This window comes from Phyllobates terribilis, unplaced genomic scaffold (genome assembly GCF_046119375.1).
Source record: "Phyllobates terribilis strain yellow unplaced genomic scaffold, ASM4611937v1 Scaffold_1__5_contigs__length_1240528914, whole genome shotgun sequence".
In the NCBI taxonomy this organism is placed as follows: Eukaryota; Metazoa; Chordata; class Amphibia; order Anura; family Dendrobatidae; genus Phyllobates; species Phyllobates terribilis.
Genome location: NW_027362761.1, coordinates 326,989,474 through 327,008,670, shown reverse-complemented (window position 1 = coordinate 327,008,670; position 19,197 = coordinate 326,989,474). Strand labels below are relative to the sequence as shown.

The 19,197-nt window shown below is 44.7% G+C and overlaps 1 protein-coding gene across 2 annotated transcripts; it reads left to right on the top strand.

Annotated features, from left to right (window-relative positions):
* Window positions 1-7,364: 7,364 nt before the first annotated feature.
* Window positions 7,365-18,867, top strand: PUS1 (pseudouridine synthase 1). Of its 2 annotated transcripts, XM_073676090.1 has the most exons (7): window positions 7,376-7,502; window positions 8,051-8,157; window positions 9,289-9,569; window positions 12,875-13,012; window positions 14,459-14,561; window positions 15,193-15,884; window positions 17,415-18,867. In XM_073676090.1, exons 3-7 carry the CDS (start codon window positions 9,351-9,353, stop codon window positions 17,457-17,459), a joined length of 1,197 nt encoding a protein of 398 aa, XP_073532191.1. In that variant the 5' UTR covers window positions 7,376-7,502; window positions 8,051-8,157; window positions 9,289-9,350; the 3' UTR covers window positions 17,460-18,867. The 2 variants fall into 2 exon arrangements, with proteins under 2 accessions (XP_073532190.1, XP_073532191.1); XM_073676089.1 differs by lacking the exon at window positions 8,051-8,157 and having other exon boundaries at window positions 7,365-7,502.
* Window positions 18,868-19,197: the final 330 nt, after the last annotated feature.

The window sequence follows — 19,197 nt, the reverse complement described above, 5'->3', positions numbered from 1 at the left end:
TGGCTTTGCTGGACTTCATTGTATAACTACTTTCTAGCTAGCCTGTGCTCTGTATCTAACTCTGTTAGTTTGCTTGGTCTACGGACCTCTTTGTTCTTTATATTTTGTTTGTTTGTCTGTCTGCTACTGTTTCTGTTAGGAGGTGTCCCATTTTCCTCCCAGTCCTTAGTACTTGTAGGGATTCCTTCCCCACATCTATAGGTCTCCGTACAGACTAGCTTAGGACTTTAGCAGGTCTGATCGCAGGATCAGGTTCCCTGTTACATCGTAGGGATTCAGCTGAGTTCTATCGTAGGGACAGATCTCCTCTCTTTCCTTAGCTCTGGTAGCAGAACATAACACCTGCCAGTTACCTGCCAGTTACCTGCCAGTTTCATGCCAGTTTCCTGTCTGATACCTGCCTGTCTCGTGTCAACCTGCTACTATTCCTGCGGTCCGACAGTCTGCCTACCAGCCCTGCCAGTCTGTCTATGGATCCGTCTGCCCGCTCACCTGGGAGCGCACATCTGCTACCTGCCTGCTAGCCTACCTGGAGGCTCCGCCGTCACGTGCTGTGACCACCAGCCTGTCCAGAGACTCTTGCCCGCTCACCTGGGAGCGCTCACCTTCTACCTGTCTGCTAGCCTACCTGGAGGCTCCGCCGTCACGTGCTGTGACCACCTGCCTGTCCAGAGACTCTTGCCCGCTCACCTGGGAGCGCTCACCTTCTACCTGTCTGCTAGCCTACCTGGAGGCTCCGCCGTCACGTGCTGTGACCACCTGCCTGTCCAGAGACTCTTGCCCGCTCACCTGGGAGCGTCCACCTGCTACCAGCCTGCTTGCCTACCTGGAGGCTCTGCCGTCACTTGCCGTGACCACCCGCCTGTCAAGAGACTGTCCCGGTCACTTGCCGTGACCACCTGCCCGTTTACCCAGAGACTGCCCCGGTCACTTGCCGTGACCACCTGCCCGTTTACCCAGAGACTGTCCCGGTCACTTGCCGTGACCACCTGCCCGTTTACCCAGAGACTGTCCCGGTCACTTGCCGTGACCACCTGCCCGTTTACCCAGAGACTGTCCCGGTCACTTGCCGTGACCACCTGCCCGTTTTCCCAGAGACTGTCCCTGTCACTTGCTGTGACTACCTGCCCGTCTTCCCTGGGCGCCACCCGCTTCCTTACAAGGGCCGCCCCCTTGTATAGTTGCTCAGAGGTTCCGCCTCCCAGACTCGTTACACTCTGAACTCCACGTCTCTTCTAAGGGGCATTAAAACCGTCTTGTTAAACCACTCTGAACTCCACAGCTCTTCCAAGGGGCATTGACATGTTGTTTTTAATTACCTCTAACCTCCACGACTCTTGCAACGGGCATTGCATTTCCTCCTAATTTTTGTCAGCTTTTGCTTTTCAGTGCATAGGCGAACACTAAGGGAGACCCACTCCCCAATAATGGGTAGAAGGTTTTTAATACGCTGTAATCCACGTCTGTTTCAAGGGGCATTGCAGTGCCTAATAATTTTTGGAAAGCCTTCCATTCCCTGCTTAGGCCAACAGTGTACAGGAGACCCAGTTGCTATAAATGGAAAAAACGGTTTAGTTAAGGCCCTCTGACCTCCATGTCACTTCCAAGGGGCATTGGAGTGGCTCGAAATTTTTGGTAGGCATTGCATTCACTGTATGCCTTATAACTGTGTAACTGAACCGCTCCTTTTGTTACAGAAACATATCCTACAAGACATGTGTGGTTGGCTGGCCTGATATTGATGTGAATGGTCCCTGTTCCTCCTGCTCTTTCTCCTTTGCCACCACCTCATCCATCATTCATCACCTGAAGCTTTGTTTTAACGGGAGTCATAGAACTGGGATAGTAGCAGGAAAACATCCAGCAATCCTCGAAGGAGGTAGAATATGCGCCAAAACGCTGACCACCTCAGGCCTAGCTGCTACTACATTCATGCGCTTGCATTCCAAGGAACAGAAAGCTAAGGAGGTGGATGGCCTCATGATCATGAATAATTTACTCGTTGTGTAGGAGGCCGACCACTGCTGCTGTCTACCTTCTGAACTTTGTGTTGAAGCCTGATTGACCCAGGACCCGCAATCCTCTATGTCTGGAGGACGTGTTGCATCCCAGTGTCCAACTGTGTCCCGGCTTCCACAATATTAACCCAGTGTGAAGGCGTCAGTGAGATGGACCATTCCTGGCCACATTCACTTGTCCACGTGTTTGTGGTTAGGCTGTCCTTCCCACTAAATGCACTGGGGAGGGCACAGGTAATGTTTTGGCATGCGCGCTTGTGTATAAGGCGCACCGGGACAAATAGGGCGGCTGGGGACCTAGCGTGGACACCCGGCCGCCAGGCGGCTGGGGACTGAGTATGAATACCAGGCTACCGACGCAGCCATGACGTGGTGGCCAGATTCCACCTCCACATGCCTAAAAGGCCCAATTTCAAGTGCAAGCAAGCTAGCAGTATGGTATTGCAACCTGGGGGTGGGTGGGTGGCAGGCTGCATACTTGCACTTGTATTGCAAGTTATGGGGGAGGTACAATTGAACACTGCCCTGGGACAAGGACTTGCACGGGGATAGTTGCAAGTCTGCATCTTCTGATGCGGCAAGGATCACTTCTGATGGGCACACTTTTAGGCAGTGACCTGGGTGTCAGAGATGCTTCCAGGGGTCTTCCCCATGCTGTTCCCATGTCTTTTTAGCACTGTATGCATGTGTCACACAGCACATGGCCAGATAAGGTTGTAAAATGTTAAAATGACATTTCCCGGTGAATGCATTTGTCACGGTTGAAAGCAATACAAACGTGCAAAAACGCATAAAAAATGCTACTTGTGAACATAGCCCAAGGTGTGGAGGAGTATTTTTGTTTTTGGTTATTTATTTTACCTTATACACAAGTCTTTACCCTGGAAAGGATGTTCCTTAACCCCTTTCCGACCTGGTCAGTAATAGTACGCACCAGGTCAGGAAGGCCGGTTCAGCGGGGGCTCCGGCGGTGAGGCCGCACTGAAGCGAGCACATGTCAGCTGATTATTGGAATCGCAATCCACCCGCGGCTGTTAACATGTTAAATATCTGACAGTGGCATTTAACTCGCGCTTCCGGGAGTCCTAAGCCCCGCCCATCAGTGACCCCGTCACGTGATCGCGGGTCACCAATGGGTGGGCATGACAACTCAGGGTCTGCAGCAGACACCTGTGGTTGTCATGTCTCAATTGCTATGAGCGCCACCTAGTGGTCAGCGCTCATAGCAAGTGAGCATTTCTCCTGCATACAAGCGATCTGCTCATCGCTTGTATGCAGTAGAAGCAATCAGACAACTGCTGCTTCTAGTCTCCTCTGGAGACTATAGAAGCAAGCAGAAAGTGTAAAAAAAAAGTTTTTTAAAAAATAAAAAAATTAAAAAATATATAAAAGTTTAAGTCACCCACCTTTCACCCCATTCAAAATAAAATATATATATATAAAAAAAAAAACACATACACATATTTGGTATTGCCGCGTTCAGAATCGCCCGATCTATCAATATAAAAGAAGAATTAATACAATCAGTAAACGGCGTAACGAGAAAAAAATTTGAAACGCCAGAATTAAGTTTTTTTGGTCGCTACAACTTTGCAATAAAATGCAATAACAGGCGATTAAAACATCGGATCTACCCCAAAATGGTATCAATAAAAACGTCAGCCCGGCACGCAAAAAATAAGCCCTCACCTGGCCCCAGATCCCGAAAAATGGAGAAGCTAAGGATCTCGGAAAATGGTGTCATTTTTTTTGTTTTTTTTAGCAAGCTTTGGATTTTTTTTTCACCACTTAAATAAAAAAGAACCTATACATGTTTGGTGTCTATGAACTCGTAACGACCTGGAAAATAATGATGGCAGGTCAGTTTTAGCAATCTGTGAACGTGGTAAAAAAAGGACCCAAAAAACAACTGTGGAATTGCATTTTTTTTGCAGTTTCACTGCACTTGGAATTTTTTTCCGATTTTCCAGCACACGATATGGTAAAAGCAGTGATGGTGTTTAAAAGTACAACTCGTCCCGCAAAAAATAAGCCCTCAGATGGCCACATTGAACGAAAATTAAAAAACTTCTGGCTCTGGGAAGAAGGGGAGCAAAAAAGGAAAACACAAAAACAGAAAGACCCATGGTCATTAAGGGGTTAACATATTTCACAGGAAAGCACTTTCACTTTCGTTTTTGAACGTTTTATTGTGAGCCTGTAAAAGTGGCTTAATACCTCTGACCACGTTGTTGACAGCAGTGACCTGGGGGTCAGAAATGCTTCCTGGGGCGATCCCCATGCTGTCCCCATGTCATTTGAGCACTGTCACTATCGTTTTGGGCACTTTTTAGGCTTTCTACAGACTGCCGGGGGTGCCGTGCCAAAAATGTTCGGGTCTCCCATAGACTAACATTGGGCTCGTTGCTCGGGTCGAGCACCCGAGTATCACAGTGAGCTCGGCCCGAGCTTCGAGCACCCGAGCATTTTAGTGCTCGCTCAACACTAATCTATACCTGTGGATTTATTTTTTGTTCATTCATTCACAGTCGTAGTAGCGAAAACTTCCTCATTTTTATGTAGCTTCACTTTATGACATCTAGATTTTTAGTGTCTGTAAGGCCGTGTTCACACGTTGCATAAATACTGTATTTTTTTGTTTTCTGTAGGTGTCCGCACCAAACTACACAATAACAATCTTCTCTGATTATTGCATTTTTTTATGCCTTTTCCTTTTATTTGATGCATTTTTGGTGCAGATTTGCCACATTTTTAATGCGTTTTTTAATAGCACAGAAAAGCTTTAATTCTGCACTTTAAAAAGTAACTGCAGTTTTTTACATGAATTCTTTTAGGCTCCACATAGAAGCCTCTAGAGAAAAAAAGCACCAAAACTCCACAGTTCAGCAGCGTGTTTAGATGCACAAAGGGCGCAGTTTTCATGAAATCACATCCATTTTGCTTGAACAGCTAAACACAGCAGAATTTCTGTGCAGAAAAAGCAGCAGAAAAAACATAGCAGTTATGCTACATGTGAACACGGCCTAAATGTTCAAGCAAAGTGGATGTGATTTCGAGAAAACTCCTCCCTTTCGGTGCATTTAAATACGCTGTTGTACTGTGCGGTATTGGTGCATATTTCACTTATCCGCTCCTAAACTTGGAAAGCCAAGTGGAATTCCCTAACAAAGATGTGAACGAGCGCTTATAGATCTAGTAAATGTGCCCTAAACAAATGAATGTTTTAACACACCACTATACACAATTACATACACAAGAGGCGGATCTAGGTTTTCTGGCACCAGGGGCAAGAAGTCAAGCAGTCTGAGTAGTCGTCATGTGTGATTTGTACACTTACAGTCACGTGCCGACGAGCTGCTTTTCCTAATTCTCTCATTCATGTTCAGTGAAATACTACAGCCCCTTCTTCATTGAGAGAAGCAAGAAGAAAAGCTAGTCGGCTCGTGACCGTAAGCATGAAAATCTTATTAGTGGTCTTGTGATGACTGCTGAAACCGGCAAGCAGAGCCGAATCCTGACAGTGAGTATATTACATGTTGTTACGATTGGCCATGCTACAGTGCTTAATGTTATATCTAAAAGGGTTGTCCAGGTTTGTGATGAAAGTCTGCAGTCACCCTGTCACAATGCGTGTACTGCACACTTTCAGGATTCTCTCGTGCCAGCAGCAAAAGTAGATGGTCATGTGAGTGCGAGTATGCCATTTGCACACTTCCAGACACATTCCGACAAGACGTGTCCGACGTCGCTCAATTCACTTGTATTAAGTGAGGCAGTGCATGTCTAGTCAGCACCTGAGACCTCCCGCTCTCACCGCCGGCATCAGAGAATCCTGACAGTGTGCAGTGCGCGTGCAGTGAGAATTCAGAAGTCTGCAGTCACATAGAACGACTGCAGATTAATCACAAACTTGGACAACCCCTTTAATGCTCCTAAACTAAATAAAAACGTAGTAACCCTTAAATAGTTATTCCCATCTCCAGTATCCTATCCCAATATGTAGTAGGTGTAATAATATTAGCAAACACCTCTAATTAGAAATGTAGTATAAACATACATATATAGATATATATATGATATATTGCGGATGGGCCAGCACACAAACAAGATTAAAGGCACAGAGCCGGTCCGACAGAAGCAGATGGCCATGCACAGCTGCTGGGGGAGCGGCCTGGGGGGCATATGCCCCTCTGCCCCCCGGCCCAGCACGTCCCTGGCCATATCCTGTCTCTAGTATTAAAACCTTACCTTGTGTCGGTCGGGTTCCTGTCCTGCTCTGTCCTTATTCACATTGAGTTCGGATGACACAAGGTATGGTATCATAATAGAGACAGGATCAGACCGTGTCAGTTGGATACACCTTGTCGCAGTGGGGTGGATTTTGTGCTTTTTTTTTAATCAAAATAGTGTTAACTAAGTACCCCATGTTATTTACATGTACTTTTACTAGTTACTTATTATAGGGTGTATGCTGATTTTGTTTTTATTCTTAGGTTTTGGCCATCTGAGAGCAGTATGACGTAGGGGTAGAGACCCTGATTCCCGCGATGTGTCACTTACTAGGCTGCTTGTTGCAGTTTTGATAAAATCAGTGCTTTATCTGCTCCCAATCTGTACGTTCTCTGAATGCTGAGCTCTGTATAACCCCGCCTACACCACTGATAGGCAGCTTTCTGTGTACACTGTGCATAGGCAGAAAGTTGCCAATCAGTGATGGGGGCGGAGACTACACAGAGCACATTAATATGAAGGACTACATGGCAGCAGGTTTACCAGTCCTCTGGATAATCTCCTGCTTATAAAACTGTGATTTTATAAAAAACTACAGCAAGCAGCACTGTAAGCAATATATCTCTGTCATCAGGGTCTCTGTCCATACATCACGCTGCTCTCAGATTAGGTGGTGAAAACCTAATGCAGATTCCCTTTAAAGCCACAGGCTTTCTTCTGTTGCATATCGGATGAGCCGCAATTGTCTAAAACACAACACATGGGAGTAAAATGTTTTATCACATCACGCAAAAAAATGGGATAAAATTTTGTGCATTTTTTTAATACTTTTTTTTTACTTTGCAGACAAATGTTTATGATGTACAGACTAAAAGTGTGAACATCGCCTTCGCTGATCAATGCCGCACTTCTCAATGTTTTCTCATTCAGTGATTAATCTTAAGGCAAAAGAAAAATCCTACAGGAAGGCGACGTATTACTGAAATATTTATAGTACAGTGTGGCTAGAAAAAAAGAAATCTGTGAGGAAAACTACAAGTCAGTGGTGGCTGAGCATGTGCGGCGTGGTACCCAGTAGTCTCCAGCAGAGGGAGCTTTCGCTCCTGCAGCAGTGGAAGCAGTAACGCTTCTCGCTGCTGGATTTTGATCCTCCCCGGCTGCCGTAGCGCTCAGTTCCAGACGAGCAGTCTTCCCACGTGTTGGAGCCGGATACAGAGCTGAAGCTGCCGGGTCTGGCGCCCAGATCCCCCGCAGGTTAGCGCCATGGCAGGGTGCAGTCACAGTCTTCTGCCCCCGATCCCCATGCTGTGTGATGGGCTGCAGGGTCCTTGTATTACCATTGGGAATGATGGTGGTTACCTTTACAGCTCTCCAGCTCTGTGTCATGCTGGTCATTGCCATCAGACAGCTCTCACCCACATCTCCCCAATCAGGACCAGCAGCTGTCAGACTCCTCTGGAGCCGCTGATCTCTGTGGGACACAGATAGCAGACATGATGGACAGATTTCCAAGATGTTGTGTTTTCCACTATAACATCGTAGTAAATCCCATCAGAACAGATCCCATACCGCTGCTCCCAGTCTCTGCTTACTGCTCTTCACTTCAGCAATTACGTGCCGTCTACACATGTGACCACTGCAGCCAATCGCTTCTCATCCACCATGATGCCATTGTAAGGCCACATTCACATGTAGTGTAAATGCTGCAGCAAAATACGCAATAGCAAACTACTGTTTATTGCATTCTTTTAGTGCAGAAATTCTGCACTTCTAAACACGATTGTGGTTTTTCTTTTTCTCAGAGTCTGTGATGGAAAAAATGTCCCAAAAATACTGCTCTGCAGCGTCTGTAAGCACACGGTGGGCATGAGGCTTCAAGAAATCACATCCATTGTGCTTGAAGTGTCAGGTGGGTACAAGGTGCGTGCAAAAACAGCATCTTACAGATCCAGAGAGTTGTGTAGGATTTCTAGAAACCTCATGCCCCCTCTGTGTGGTGTTTTTTTTTTAAGCTTCAGAATCTGCCCCGTGGTGCGATTTTGAAGTCTGCAACATGTTCATTTCTCTTGCGGTAAATGTGCGTTGTATTTGTGGATTTCCCGCATAGACTTGAATGACATGAAGAAAATCCACACGTGTTTTTGGTGCTTATTTGTAGCGGAAAGGCAGTAACAGGAAGTTTCCAAAACAAACCAACTTTAATGAAAACATGACATAACAAAGAGATACAAAAACTGCAGCTAAAAAAATGCAATAAAAAACGCAACATCAAAAGTGCACCAACTACTCTTGAGATACATGCACACGGTGTGGATTTGATGCAGATTTTCCGCACACTTTGAGGCATTTCCGCACCGAAATCCAAATGTGTTACATGCGGATTTTGTTGAGAATTTCACCGATGCATTGCAGGAGCGACGAGTGCAATAAATCCCGCACAAAGAATTGACATGCTGCAGATTTAAAATCTGCGCTGCGGGTCAACTTATGTGGTGAAGATTTCCACAACGTGTGGATAAAGATTATTAGGGCCCCATCAAATTAGTGGGTGCTGTATTACGCTGCAGACTTTCCGCCCAGAAAATACACCGCATGTGCATCCACTAGTGTTGAGGGAGTATGTTCTGTTCCGAGTATGCTCGGGCCGAGCTCCGAGTATTTACAGCTGCTCGGTCATATGCTTGAATCGCTCCCGTGTGCATGATTTGCAACTGTTTGACAGTTTTATTACATGTAAGGAATGTGTAAGAAATAGACATTCCTCACATGTAATAAAGCTGTCAAACAGTTGCAAATCATGCACACGGGAGCGATTCAAGCATATCACCGAGCAGCTGTAAATACTCGGAGCTCGGCCCGAGCATACTCGGCGAAAGGGTTAATAGAGCATACTCGCTCAACACTAGCATCCACCTAAAGTGGCTCCAGCAATCTTCTCTGGCTGTTGTAACCATACATACTGCTTGTGTATAGGTCTAGCCATACCAGTACCTCTGTAACAGCGGTGAGCATGCTTATTTACTATGTGAATGTCTTCCAGGAAGGGTTCCTCACAGCTGTTGTACATTTTGCCTGTTGCTGGAGACCTTCTAGCTTCTCCTCATGGCTGACCTGTTGGCCGAGGAGCCAAGACAACAAACAAGCGGTGGAGGAGAAACCAGGAAATCTTCTTGTCTCCAAGAGGAATCAGAGAATTTGGAAGAAAATGGACATGATGCGAAAAGATTGAAAGTGGATCATGACGATCAGAATAAGAAGCATCCAAAGAGGAAAGTGGTGCTGCTGATGGCGTATTCTGGCAAAGGCTACCATGGGATGCAGGTGAATAATATTACATATTACAGGAGGAAAAATACGGGATATTCCGATTATAGACCTAGTGGAGCTCGCCGTAATTGAGAGTGCGGCCTGATCTCCCCAACTTACTACCCAGGACCTGAAGTGTCAGACTCGAGGCCGGTGCGTACTCACTGCACCGATACTCTGCAGCAGCCTCAGGACAGTAATGTGATATCATTACATAAGAGTATTGCTCTGGCTGGATACAGCTGGCAGATTCCCAATTGTGAGAGACGAGGTATTTGGTCTATAAAAGGTATAAAAAAAAAAAATGTTTTATTCACTAACAGCAAGCAAAGATCTTCATGTTTGTGAGCAATAGAAGTGCATATTTCTATTTTACTCAACAGGGTTTAACATTATATACATCCATAAACTCCTTGTAACATGTCATCTTTTCATCATTTATGAACATTTAGGCTATGTGCCCACGATGCAGAAATGAAGCAGAAAATTTCTGCAGCATTTCTGCATCTCCCTGGCAGAAAAAACACATGCAGATTGTGCATGCGTTTTTCCTGCAGAATACATGCGGATTCACATGCGTATCCACATGCGGACTGACAAGCACTTTCCAGGCGATAGCATCACTTGGAAAGTGCTTGACAACTAGGTCACACTGTATAAATCCATGCAAACGGCATAGATTTATATAGTGTGACCATAAAAATAAAAAAATAAAGCTATACTTACCCCCGATCCCCCGCCGCGTGTGCTGCAGCGCTCGTCCTGGCTTCTTCCGGGTTGCCGGCATCTCGCGAGACAGCCTGGGGTCACATGACCGCGACGTCATCTCAGGTCCTGGAAGGAGAAGCGCTGCAGGGGCTGCCGGACAGGTGAATATAAACTTTATTTTTTATTTTATTCTTTTTTTTTACAGGTACAATGGTACCCAGGTCTGGATGAGTCTTCTCTCCTCCAGACTTGGGTACCATCCGCACATTGAGACGCATGTTATCCGCTTGTACAAATGTACAGACACGGATTCTATGCGTCTTAATGCAAGTCAATGGCGGCGCTTCCGCAAAATTAATGAACATGCTGCGGATTTATGAGCGCTGCAGAAACGCTGTGGAAAAATCCGCAGCATGTGCATTGACATTGCGGAATGCCATTGGGGACCATGGGGTGCGGATTACCAAGCGTTTTTGATGCAGAAATTCCGCAGCGGAAACGCATGAAAAACGCATCGTGAGCACGCAGCCTTAGATGGGAAGTCTTCTGTAGGTGCCTATGGATCACATATACAACTAATTAACTCCTTCACCCCCAGGCCATTTATCGTTTTTGCATTTTTGTTTCTTGCTCCCCTTCTTCCCAGAGCCATATCTTTTAGTCACCACTTTCAGAGACCCGTAGCGTCCCCATTTTTCGGGATCTGTGGCTGGGTGAGGGCTTATTTTTTACGTGCCAAGCTGATGTTTTTAATGGTACGATGCTTTGATCGCCTGTTATTGCATTTTATTGCAATATTGCAGCGACCAAAAAAACGTAATTCTAGCATTTTGATTTTTTTACTCCTTATGCCGTTTACCGATCTGATTAATTCATTTTATATTTTGATAGATCGGGCAATTCTGAACACAACGATACCAAATATGTGTAAATTTTGATTATTTTTTTTTGTTTTATTTTGAATGGGGTGAAAGGGGGGGTGATTTGAACTTTTATTTTTATTTTTTAATTTTTTCATTATTTTTTAGAACCTTTTTTTTATATGCTTCATTAGTCTTCATGATAGACTAGAATCTGTGATCATCTGATTACTCATCTGTTATGAACGCCGACCGTTGGGCGGTGCTCATAGCAGATCGGTTATGACAACCACAGGGGTCTCCTGCCAACCCGTCGGTGGCCCTTGATCATGTGACACAGGCGCCAATGGGCGGGTCTTATGATGCGCACCCGTCATATGTTGTTATAGGGATTGTCTCAAGGTGTATTTTCAGGAACTCACCTCAGCTTACAGGTTGCCATGGGGGGAGCATTCTTGATGACTGACAGAACGGACAAGCGGCATGGTTGAGCCACTGGCCACTGCTGTGAGCTCTTCAGTGTTACAAGCAGAGGCAGGGACAAAAGATGGCCAAATCATCCAACCAGCGTCAGATCAGAGATTACAAGCTATATAGCAAAGAGCCTGCACTCCTTGCCTAAGAAATTAGGCATTGCTGATAGACGGCAGAAGTGTACGGTAACCTAGGCAATGAGAAATAAAATTAAAAATTCCTCTATTCTTGAGGACGGAGAGGATTTCAAATTATAATATGCACTCATAGAGAGAGCTGTCAGTCAACTGGAGCGGACCTGCCTTGGTCATCTGAGACACATTGTCAACACCGGTGTTGAGTCTTGATGAGGAGATGTGCAGGAGTCAGACTCTCCTGATTCATGAGATGTGTGCTTCTTCATGAATCAGGAGTGTCAGACTAGTGGTGTTCACTTCTGTGTGTGCCCTACCATAAATCCTACTCCGGTCACTGCTGGACTAACATTTGTGTCGTAGCAAACACCACCGCTCTTCATGAATTTGACTAGCAGTGGTTGCAGTGCCCCATCCCAGCTCTGCCCACTTTGCCGGACTTGGGCAAAAATGGCGTGAGAATGCCAAAAGTCACATAATTTTAACGCAGCCGCCACTTGCTCCAAAATTATGCAACTTTTTGAAGGTTTTTATGAAAGAATACTGGCTTCAAAGCTTTGATGGATTGGGCCTGTCGTCTCTGGCAGGCTCTATAAGGTATGTTTACTCTGAAATACTGTTGCGTTTCAGAATAAAACCTGTCTGGCTGCCCATGTGCAGCAGTGTCCAACTCATGTTGCTGAAGTTTCGGGCTGCATGAATCTGATAACAGGTTCCCTTTAAGGAGATGAGACAATCCCTGTTAGCGATCTTCTGCCAATGATTTCTAGTCTATCATCTGATCCAGATGAAAGGGAGACTGGGTCTGTGGATGCTTTATATGAGTTATCCACCACTTTATTTTATCCTAATAATGGGCTTGTAGTTGTCCTACAAGAAAACAGATATACTTGCCTACTGGACTCCGCCGATGCACAATACTTGCGCCAGTGTCGTCCTCCCGATTCCTCGCTGTTGGCGGAGGACGCCAATCTCATTGCTTTCTCTTCTGGTCCAGACTCCATATGACAGCTGCTGCCACTGCTGTGGCCATTGTAAAATAAAAGCAAGGTGGTGGACAACCCTTCTAAGGTACCATCCGGTTCTACATCTGGTTGGGTCATTTTGCCGTCCCTTGCTGATATTTGGCTCTTTTGTTCTGCAGAGAAATGTGGGATCGTCACAGTATAAAACAATTGAAGATGTCCTTGTGCAGGCTCTTGTCCTGTCGGGCTGTATTCCTGAGAATCATGCCGATGACATGAAAAAGATGTCCTTTCAGCGATGTGCACGCACCGATAAGGTAGGTCTTATGGCTGTGGTTATGACAATCCTTTTAACTGTACTCGGCTCTTCTGTTTTCGCATTGTGTGCATGGTTTTCTTTATCCAGATATATCTTTGATATTTGCACAACGTAAATTTTAAGAATTGTTTACTTGCTGCCTAATAGATGCCAGACCTGTGCCATTGTTACTAGATACTCGAACTTTCCCTGAAAGTGGTTTGTGTTTCAGCTGATCAGTGAATGTCTCAGAGCAAATGCGCTCCAAATACCTGCAGCGTAAGGCTGTATTCACATCACGTTTCACCCCCACGTCAGTGGCTTCATCAGGACTTACGTCTGAAGCTCTGGAAAATAGGATTCGGGCATATGCGCTGATGAGGCCATTGACTGTAGTAATGCAGATGGAGTCACTGTGTGCTCTGTCGGACATCATTTTGGGCCAATCATCCCTTTTTGGAGCGGGCTCTGAGACTTGGTCAACCAGAATGGCTTATAGGATTGCTACTGCCAGTAGAAGAGGCTATTTGCATACCTTTTCCACAGGGAACATTGCTTGGCTTATAAGTCTCCCTATGCCAGCATGGTGTTGTCCTCAAAGAGAAACTTTACTCCCTAAAAATCCACATGTAACACAATTTTTCTGTGGAATTGTGGTGGAAAAATATGCCTTGTCTGCTGCTACCTTAACGGGATTGTCAAGGGTCTAGTTTGTATTTTGCATTGACAATAGGAAACTATGTTGCTAGAAATTAGAAAAGTGAAACAATTGTTACAAATCATTTAGAAAGTTTTTCTAGTAACATTACATTACTACTTAGAGCCAGTGCAGTGTAAAATGGCTTACTAAGGTCAGGTTCACAAATGGCCTTTTATTGGGTTTTTTTTCTTCTCAGCCACAGTCTGGGACCTCTGATAACCAACCAGATTTAGGGTATTTGCAGCAGAAATTTGGCAAAATAACCGCAGCACAATAAATGAGATTTCTGAAATCTCATGCACACGCTGCTTATTTTTTTCCTTGCAGATTTGAAGCAGTTTCACATTTTCAGCGTTTTTGCAGCGTTTTTCACTGATTCAAACTAGTGGTGAAAAAAACCGCATGCAAATATTTTTCCTGCTAAAAGACAGTGTTGGTGCAGAAATTTCTGCTGTAAATACTCAGTGTGCACATACCCTAAAGGTATATACTTAGGCTGAGACTGACCCACAGGAGAATCCTCTGGTGGGCCATCACCCTCTTATATGAGCAGTACTTGGCACTATATACTTGAATCACTATGTACAGACAAAGGCGGCATCTTATTCATTTAACAATCTACCCAGATCATGGTTGTATAAATTTGTTTTTGAGGATAATGTCACATTTACATTTAGCTGAAAAATGGGCCCCTGGAGTTGGTCACTGGTGGGCCCTTGGCACCCCAGTCCAACACTGTATATACTGCTTCCATTTTCATTTTAGGGAGTCTCTGCTGCTGGGCAAGTGGTATCTCTGAAGGTATGGCTGATCGACAACATAGTGGAAAAAATAAATGGTCACCTGCCTTCCCAAATAAGAATAATAGGTAAGGACGCGCTTTATAGTTCATAGTATAGAAGGGCCTTGTAGTTATTCTTTTATTAAAGTGACTGTGATTTAAAGAGAACCTGCCAGACCAATTTTGTAACGTAAAGACATGGCTATAATGAATAAAGATATCCGTTTTGTTGTTCTTTAATCACCCTTTGAAGTTTTCTGCTAATTAGATTTGGGTGCACAGGGGCCGGACTGTACACTGGGTCTTCTCCTCCGTCTGTGATTCCCCGGTCCTCTGCCTTCCTCCGATCTCTGAATGGCCGGCCTCCTATGTGTGAAATCTCAGCAGTGTCCTGTCATTTACAGACAGGAGGCAGTAGAGGGGCCGGGGAATCACAGACAGGGGGGAGAAGACCCAGTGTACCTTCCGGCCCCTGTGCACCCAAATCTAATTAGCAGAAAACTTCCAATGGTGATTAAAGAAAAACAAAGTGTATTTCTCCACCAAAGGTAGTGTAATCAGTATTACAGCACCATTACTGCCATGTTTAATGCATAGATAAAATATAGTTTCTATTTTTGGGAAGAATGGGGCTTTCAAGACCATTTTTAAAACATAAACAATTGACTTTGCACATTCTATATTTATTCTCACGTTTCATTTGATTTCCTCATCAAAGGACTGAAACGAGTTACGGGACGGTTTAACTCCAAAAACTCGTGTGATGCCCGTACCTATTCCTACACGCTACCTACTTTTGCTTTTGCTCATAAAGACCACGATCTGCAGGAGGAAAGCTTCCGGCTTGGCCAAGAAACTTTAGATAAAGTGAATGAACTGCTTGCTCTCTACAAAGGTACACACAATTTCCACAATTTCACATCACAGAAAGGACCTTGGGACCCCAGTGCTAAACGTTATATCATGGAGATGAATTGTGAGCCGCCTTTCCTGCAGGGCGGCCTGGAGCTGGCCGTGATTAAGGTGAAAGGACAGAGTTTTATGATGCATCAGATACGCAAGATGATTGGACTGGTTATTGCGGTGGTGAAAGGATATGCTCCACCATCTATAATGCAGAGGAGCTGGGGAGAAGAAAAAGTGGACATCCCCAAAGCACCAGGCCTGGGGCTGGTACTAGAGAGGGTCCACTTTGAGAAGTACAATAGGCGTTTTGGGAATGACGGCCTTCATGAGTCATTGGACTGGGCAGAAGAGGAGGAAAAAATTGAGGCATTTAAGAAAGCGCACATCTATCCCACAATTATTCAGACTGAAATTGAAGAAAAGTCCATGGCAAGCTGGCTAGCCACTTTACCCATTCATGACTACGATGCAACTTCTCAAGGGCTGAATATGGTCAATCACAAGGTAAACCATTTTTATAAACACATTAATAAGGGTGAATGTGCATGCAGAAATGGCTGTCAATCACAGATTAGGGCCACCCACTGGTCGCCTAATGGCCCATTTAGACAAGCCAATTATTAAATTATTAGGGAACGAGTGGTCGTCGGTTTCCAACTATCAGCCCCTCTAAACAAGCTGGCAATTTCAATACGAATGAGCAAGATGCTTTTTTTTCGTGTACGATGATTTTTAAGCCAGAGAAAAGTTACTGTTATTAGCAGCATATAGTGCTGTGCGAACGGGGGATGTGCTGCCGATATCATGATATTCTTGGTGTAAAGCACGATCACATTACCAATTATCCTGTGTGCCTAGAATGTTTGTCAGCCTATATACATGGGCCAGTAAACCACCACTGATTGGCTTGCAAATAGGTGATTGACAGTCGTATAATGGCTTAGAACGGCTCATCTAGTCCTGAATGAGTAGGCATTTCAAAGAATAAATTACAAGTTTACTGGTTTCTCCATAGAAGCCTATATATCAGTCTGCTTTGCTCTATAACAGATGTATGGCATATCAGACTGCATCTTCAAGATGACAGGTTTCCTATAAGGTATTGGTTGTGTCTGCTGCTGTTTTGAGAATTTTGTTCATCTGCACATGTAATCGTCATTTTTACTCTTCTCCGTCCCGGCCCGTCCCGTCCCTTCCCCGGCCCCCCTTCGTCCCTTCCCCGTCCCGTCCCTTCCCCGTCCCTTCCCCAGCCCAGCCCGTCCCCTCTTCCCCCATTCAGACACTGTATCCTGGATGTTCTGCACTTCTTATGACGTTTTACATTTACAATTTGACTGTCAGTCTTGCATTGATATATTTTGGTTAGAAAACTGTATATAATTGTATTCTCCTGTTGCCTTTTAGGTGCATTTTATTAAACAATATGACACTGTCCATCCAATACTGTTAGGCCATGTTCACAAGAATGTATTTTCAGTCCATGTTTTGTCTGTGAAAAAAAAAAACTGACACCACTTGGACCAATGCTATCCGATAGGGCAGTTCAGATGTGCTTTTTTTTTTTTTTTTTTTTTTTTTTTACGGACCGAACGTGAAGAAAATCGCAGCATGTAATAGTTTTTTTCTGTATGTCGGATGAGACTTGTCTATTGAAGTCTATGGGTGTTTACGAAAATCGGATCCCGTATGGATCCACCATATAGCACCCAATTTTTACAGATGCATTACAATTGTTTAACATATGAAACTGTATTTGGTATTGTAAATTTTAATAACTACTGATACATAAAACAACTGCCATATGGATGAGAATGGAGATGAATCTCAGGTGATTTTTTTTTATCCGCTCGTGTAAACTTCACCTTGGTGTCAGACTGCCTATTAGACACATCCTAATGGCAATACCTAGTTGTCAGTTCATTCATATATTTCCAGGATGAATAACAGAGGAATGACAGAATGCATGTATTTGGACATTAGATTGAATATTTCCTTTGTCTAGCTATTTCCTAATTCTGTAACATTTTACTATAGGTGGAAGGAACGGCGCAGAGTGATGATGGTGGAGACTCTGACTGATGGTTCGTCATAGCTAACGTTGCATCATTCCACAATTTGGAGCCGTCTTACAGGAGGCGCTTTATGTAATACTGTGCACAATAATGACTATCAATTTAATTGGGGCACGAGGTGTATAAACCATCTTCTTTCAGGATGCTACTGTTTTATTTTGTTTTTGTTTTACTTTGTCGCCTCGTTTGGGGGGGCACACAGGACGATGGGTGTTATGCTGCTGTCCACTAGGAGGCGACACTATGCTTAATCTGAAAAAGGTTAACAGTGGCTCCTCCTCTGCAGTATACCCCCCTGGACGGCGTTAGCCGTCTTCAGTTTTTGCTTAGTGTCGCCCACCCCTGTATACTATGCCAGGCTCAAGGTCCAAGAGAACCAGGCAGGACTGCTATTATGCACTCTGTACAGCCTGCAGTAATACTCTCCCCAGTGGCAGCACATATCCACATTGCCAGGACTGCATGCAGACTGCTGTGCCAGAGCCCCATGAAGCCCTTTCCAATACTTCGGTGCCTAATACCACACCGGATGGGTCACTCAGATGTCGCAATCTATGACGCAGTCTATAGATAACCTCACATCCACATTGCTTCAGGCTCTGCAGACTCATGCCTCGGCTATGAACACTACTCGGCAAAGGGAGAGTTCCACTCGGGGACATGATGGCACGGGCACATCCACGTCTAGGTCAGGACGCAAGCGGACTCACAGGTCACGTTCATCTGCGTCATCCCATACCACTGTGGATAATCAGAAGGAATGTCTTATACACAATCCATATCAGTCTGGTAAGTTAGGTGAGAGTTGACATGACAGAAGCGTAAAAGCCAGTAAGTACTGTGCAGGGCATGATGGATTCGTAGCCTCAGTGATGGCCCTCCAGAGGTCAGAGGATTTTTCTGTGTCGTGCCTTGGGGATAAGTAGTCTCATAATAAAATGTGTACATTTTAATTTTTAAGTTGAAGGGGTTGTCCACTACCTGGACAACCCCTTTTTAAATTAAGTAGTCCCTCTGATTGGCTGCGGGGCTCAAAAGCCTGGCAGACCCAATGTCGACATAACTGGAATGGCGCTGGAGTGGGGAGATGAGTATATGTTATTTTTATTTAACAAGAGGGGCTACTTCATTTAAAAAGGGGTGGTCCTGGTAATGGACAACCCCTTTAAAAGTATTTATCATTTAGAGTGTTTTCTAATCTGCATCTAGGCTGGAGAAATCAAACATTACTGTAAGATCTCGTACCATCTGATTGTAAATCCATGTGCCTAGTTCAGCTGCTATTTGTAACCTACAATCTATAGGACAACCTTGCTGTACTTTTACACAGGACTGCCCACTCATATCACAATAGGATCTGCATCGGATGAAACGCATCTTTCTGTTTTTTCCTTTTTAATAAATTCTTCATTTTACGATTTTGGACTTGTGTTTTGCTCTGCTCTGGACTTCCTCGGCTCAGAAGCTTGAATACACCTTGTTCCCAGACCCCCCCTCTTTGGCCAAATCTAACATTTTGTTTTAGGACTTGAAAATGTGTCACTGACTCTTAGTTTCAATACATGACTTTCCCTTAGTGTTTAATGTTGGAGGGGTCACTCGCCTAGCACCTGTGCTCATGGTAAGTGTCGTGTACTGATTGATTCGCCGTGCTAACTTGCCATCCTGAAAATCTTCACACAAACATTATTATTACACGTGTGACAATCCAGCCACGAGACTCATTTTAAGGTCAATATTTTGGG

Coding starts and splice junctions, on each gene's coding strand:
- PUS1 (XM_073676089.1), top strand. CDS start 9,351: ATGGCTGACCTGTTGGCCGAGGAGCCAAGACAACAAACAAGCGGTGGA. Junction 9,570..12,874: donor AAGGCTACCATGGGATGCAG/GTGAATAATATT, acceptor TTTGTTCTGCAG/AGAAATGTGGGATCGTCACA. Junction 15,885..17,414: donor TGAATATGGTCAATCACAAG/GTAAACCATTTT, acceptor ATTTTACTATAG/GTGGAAGGAACGGCGCAGAG.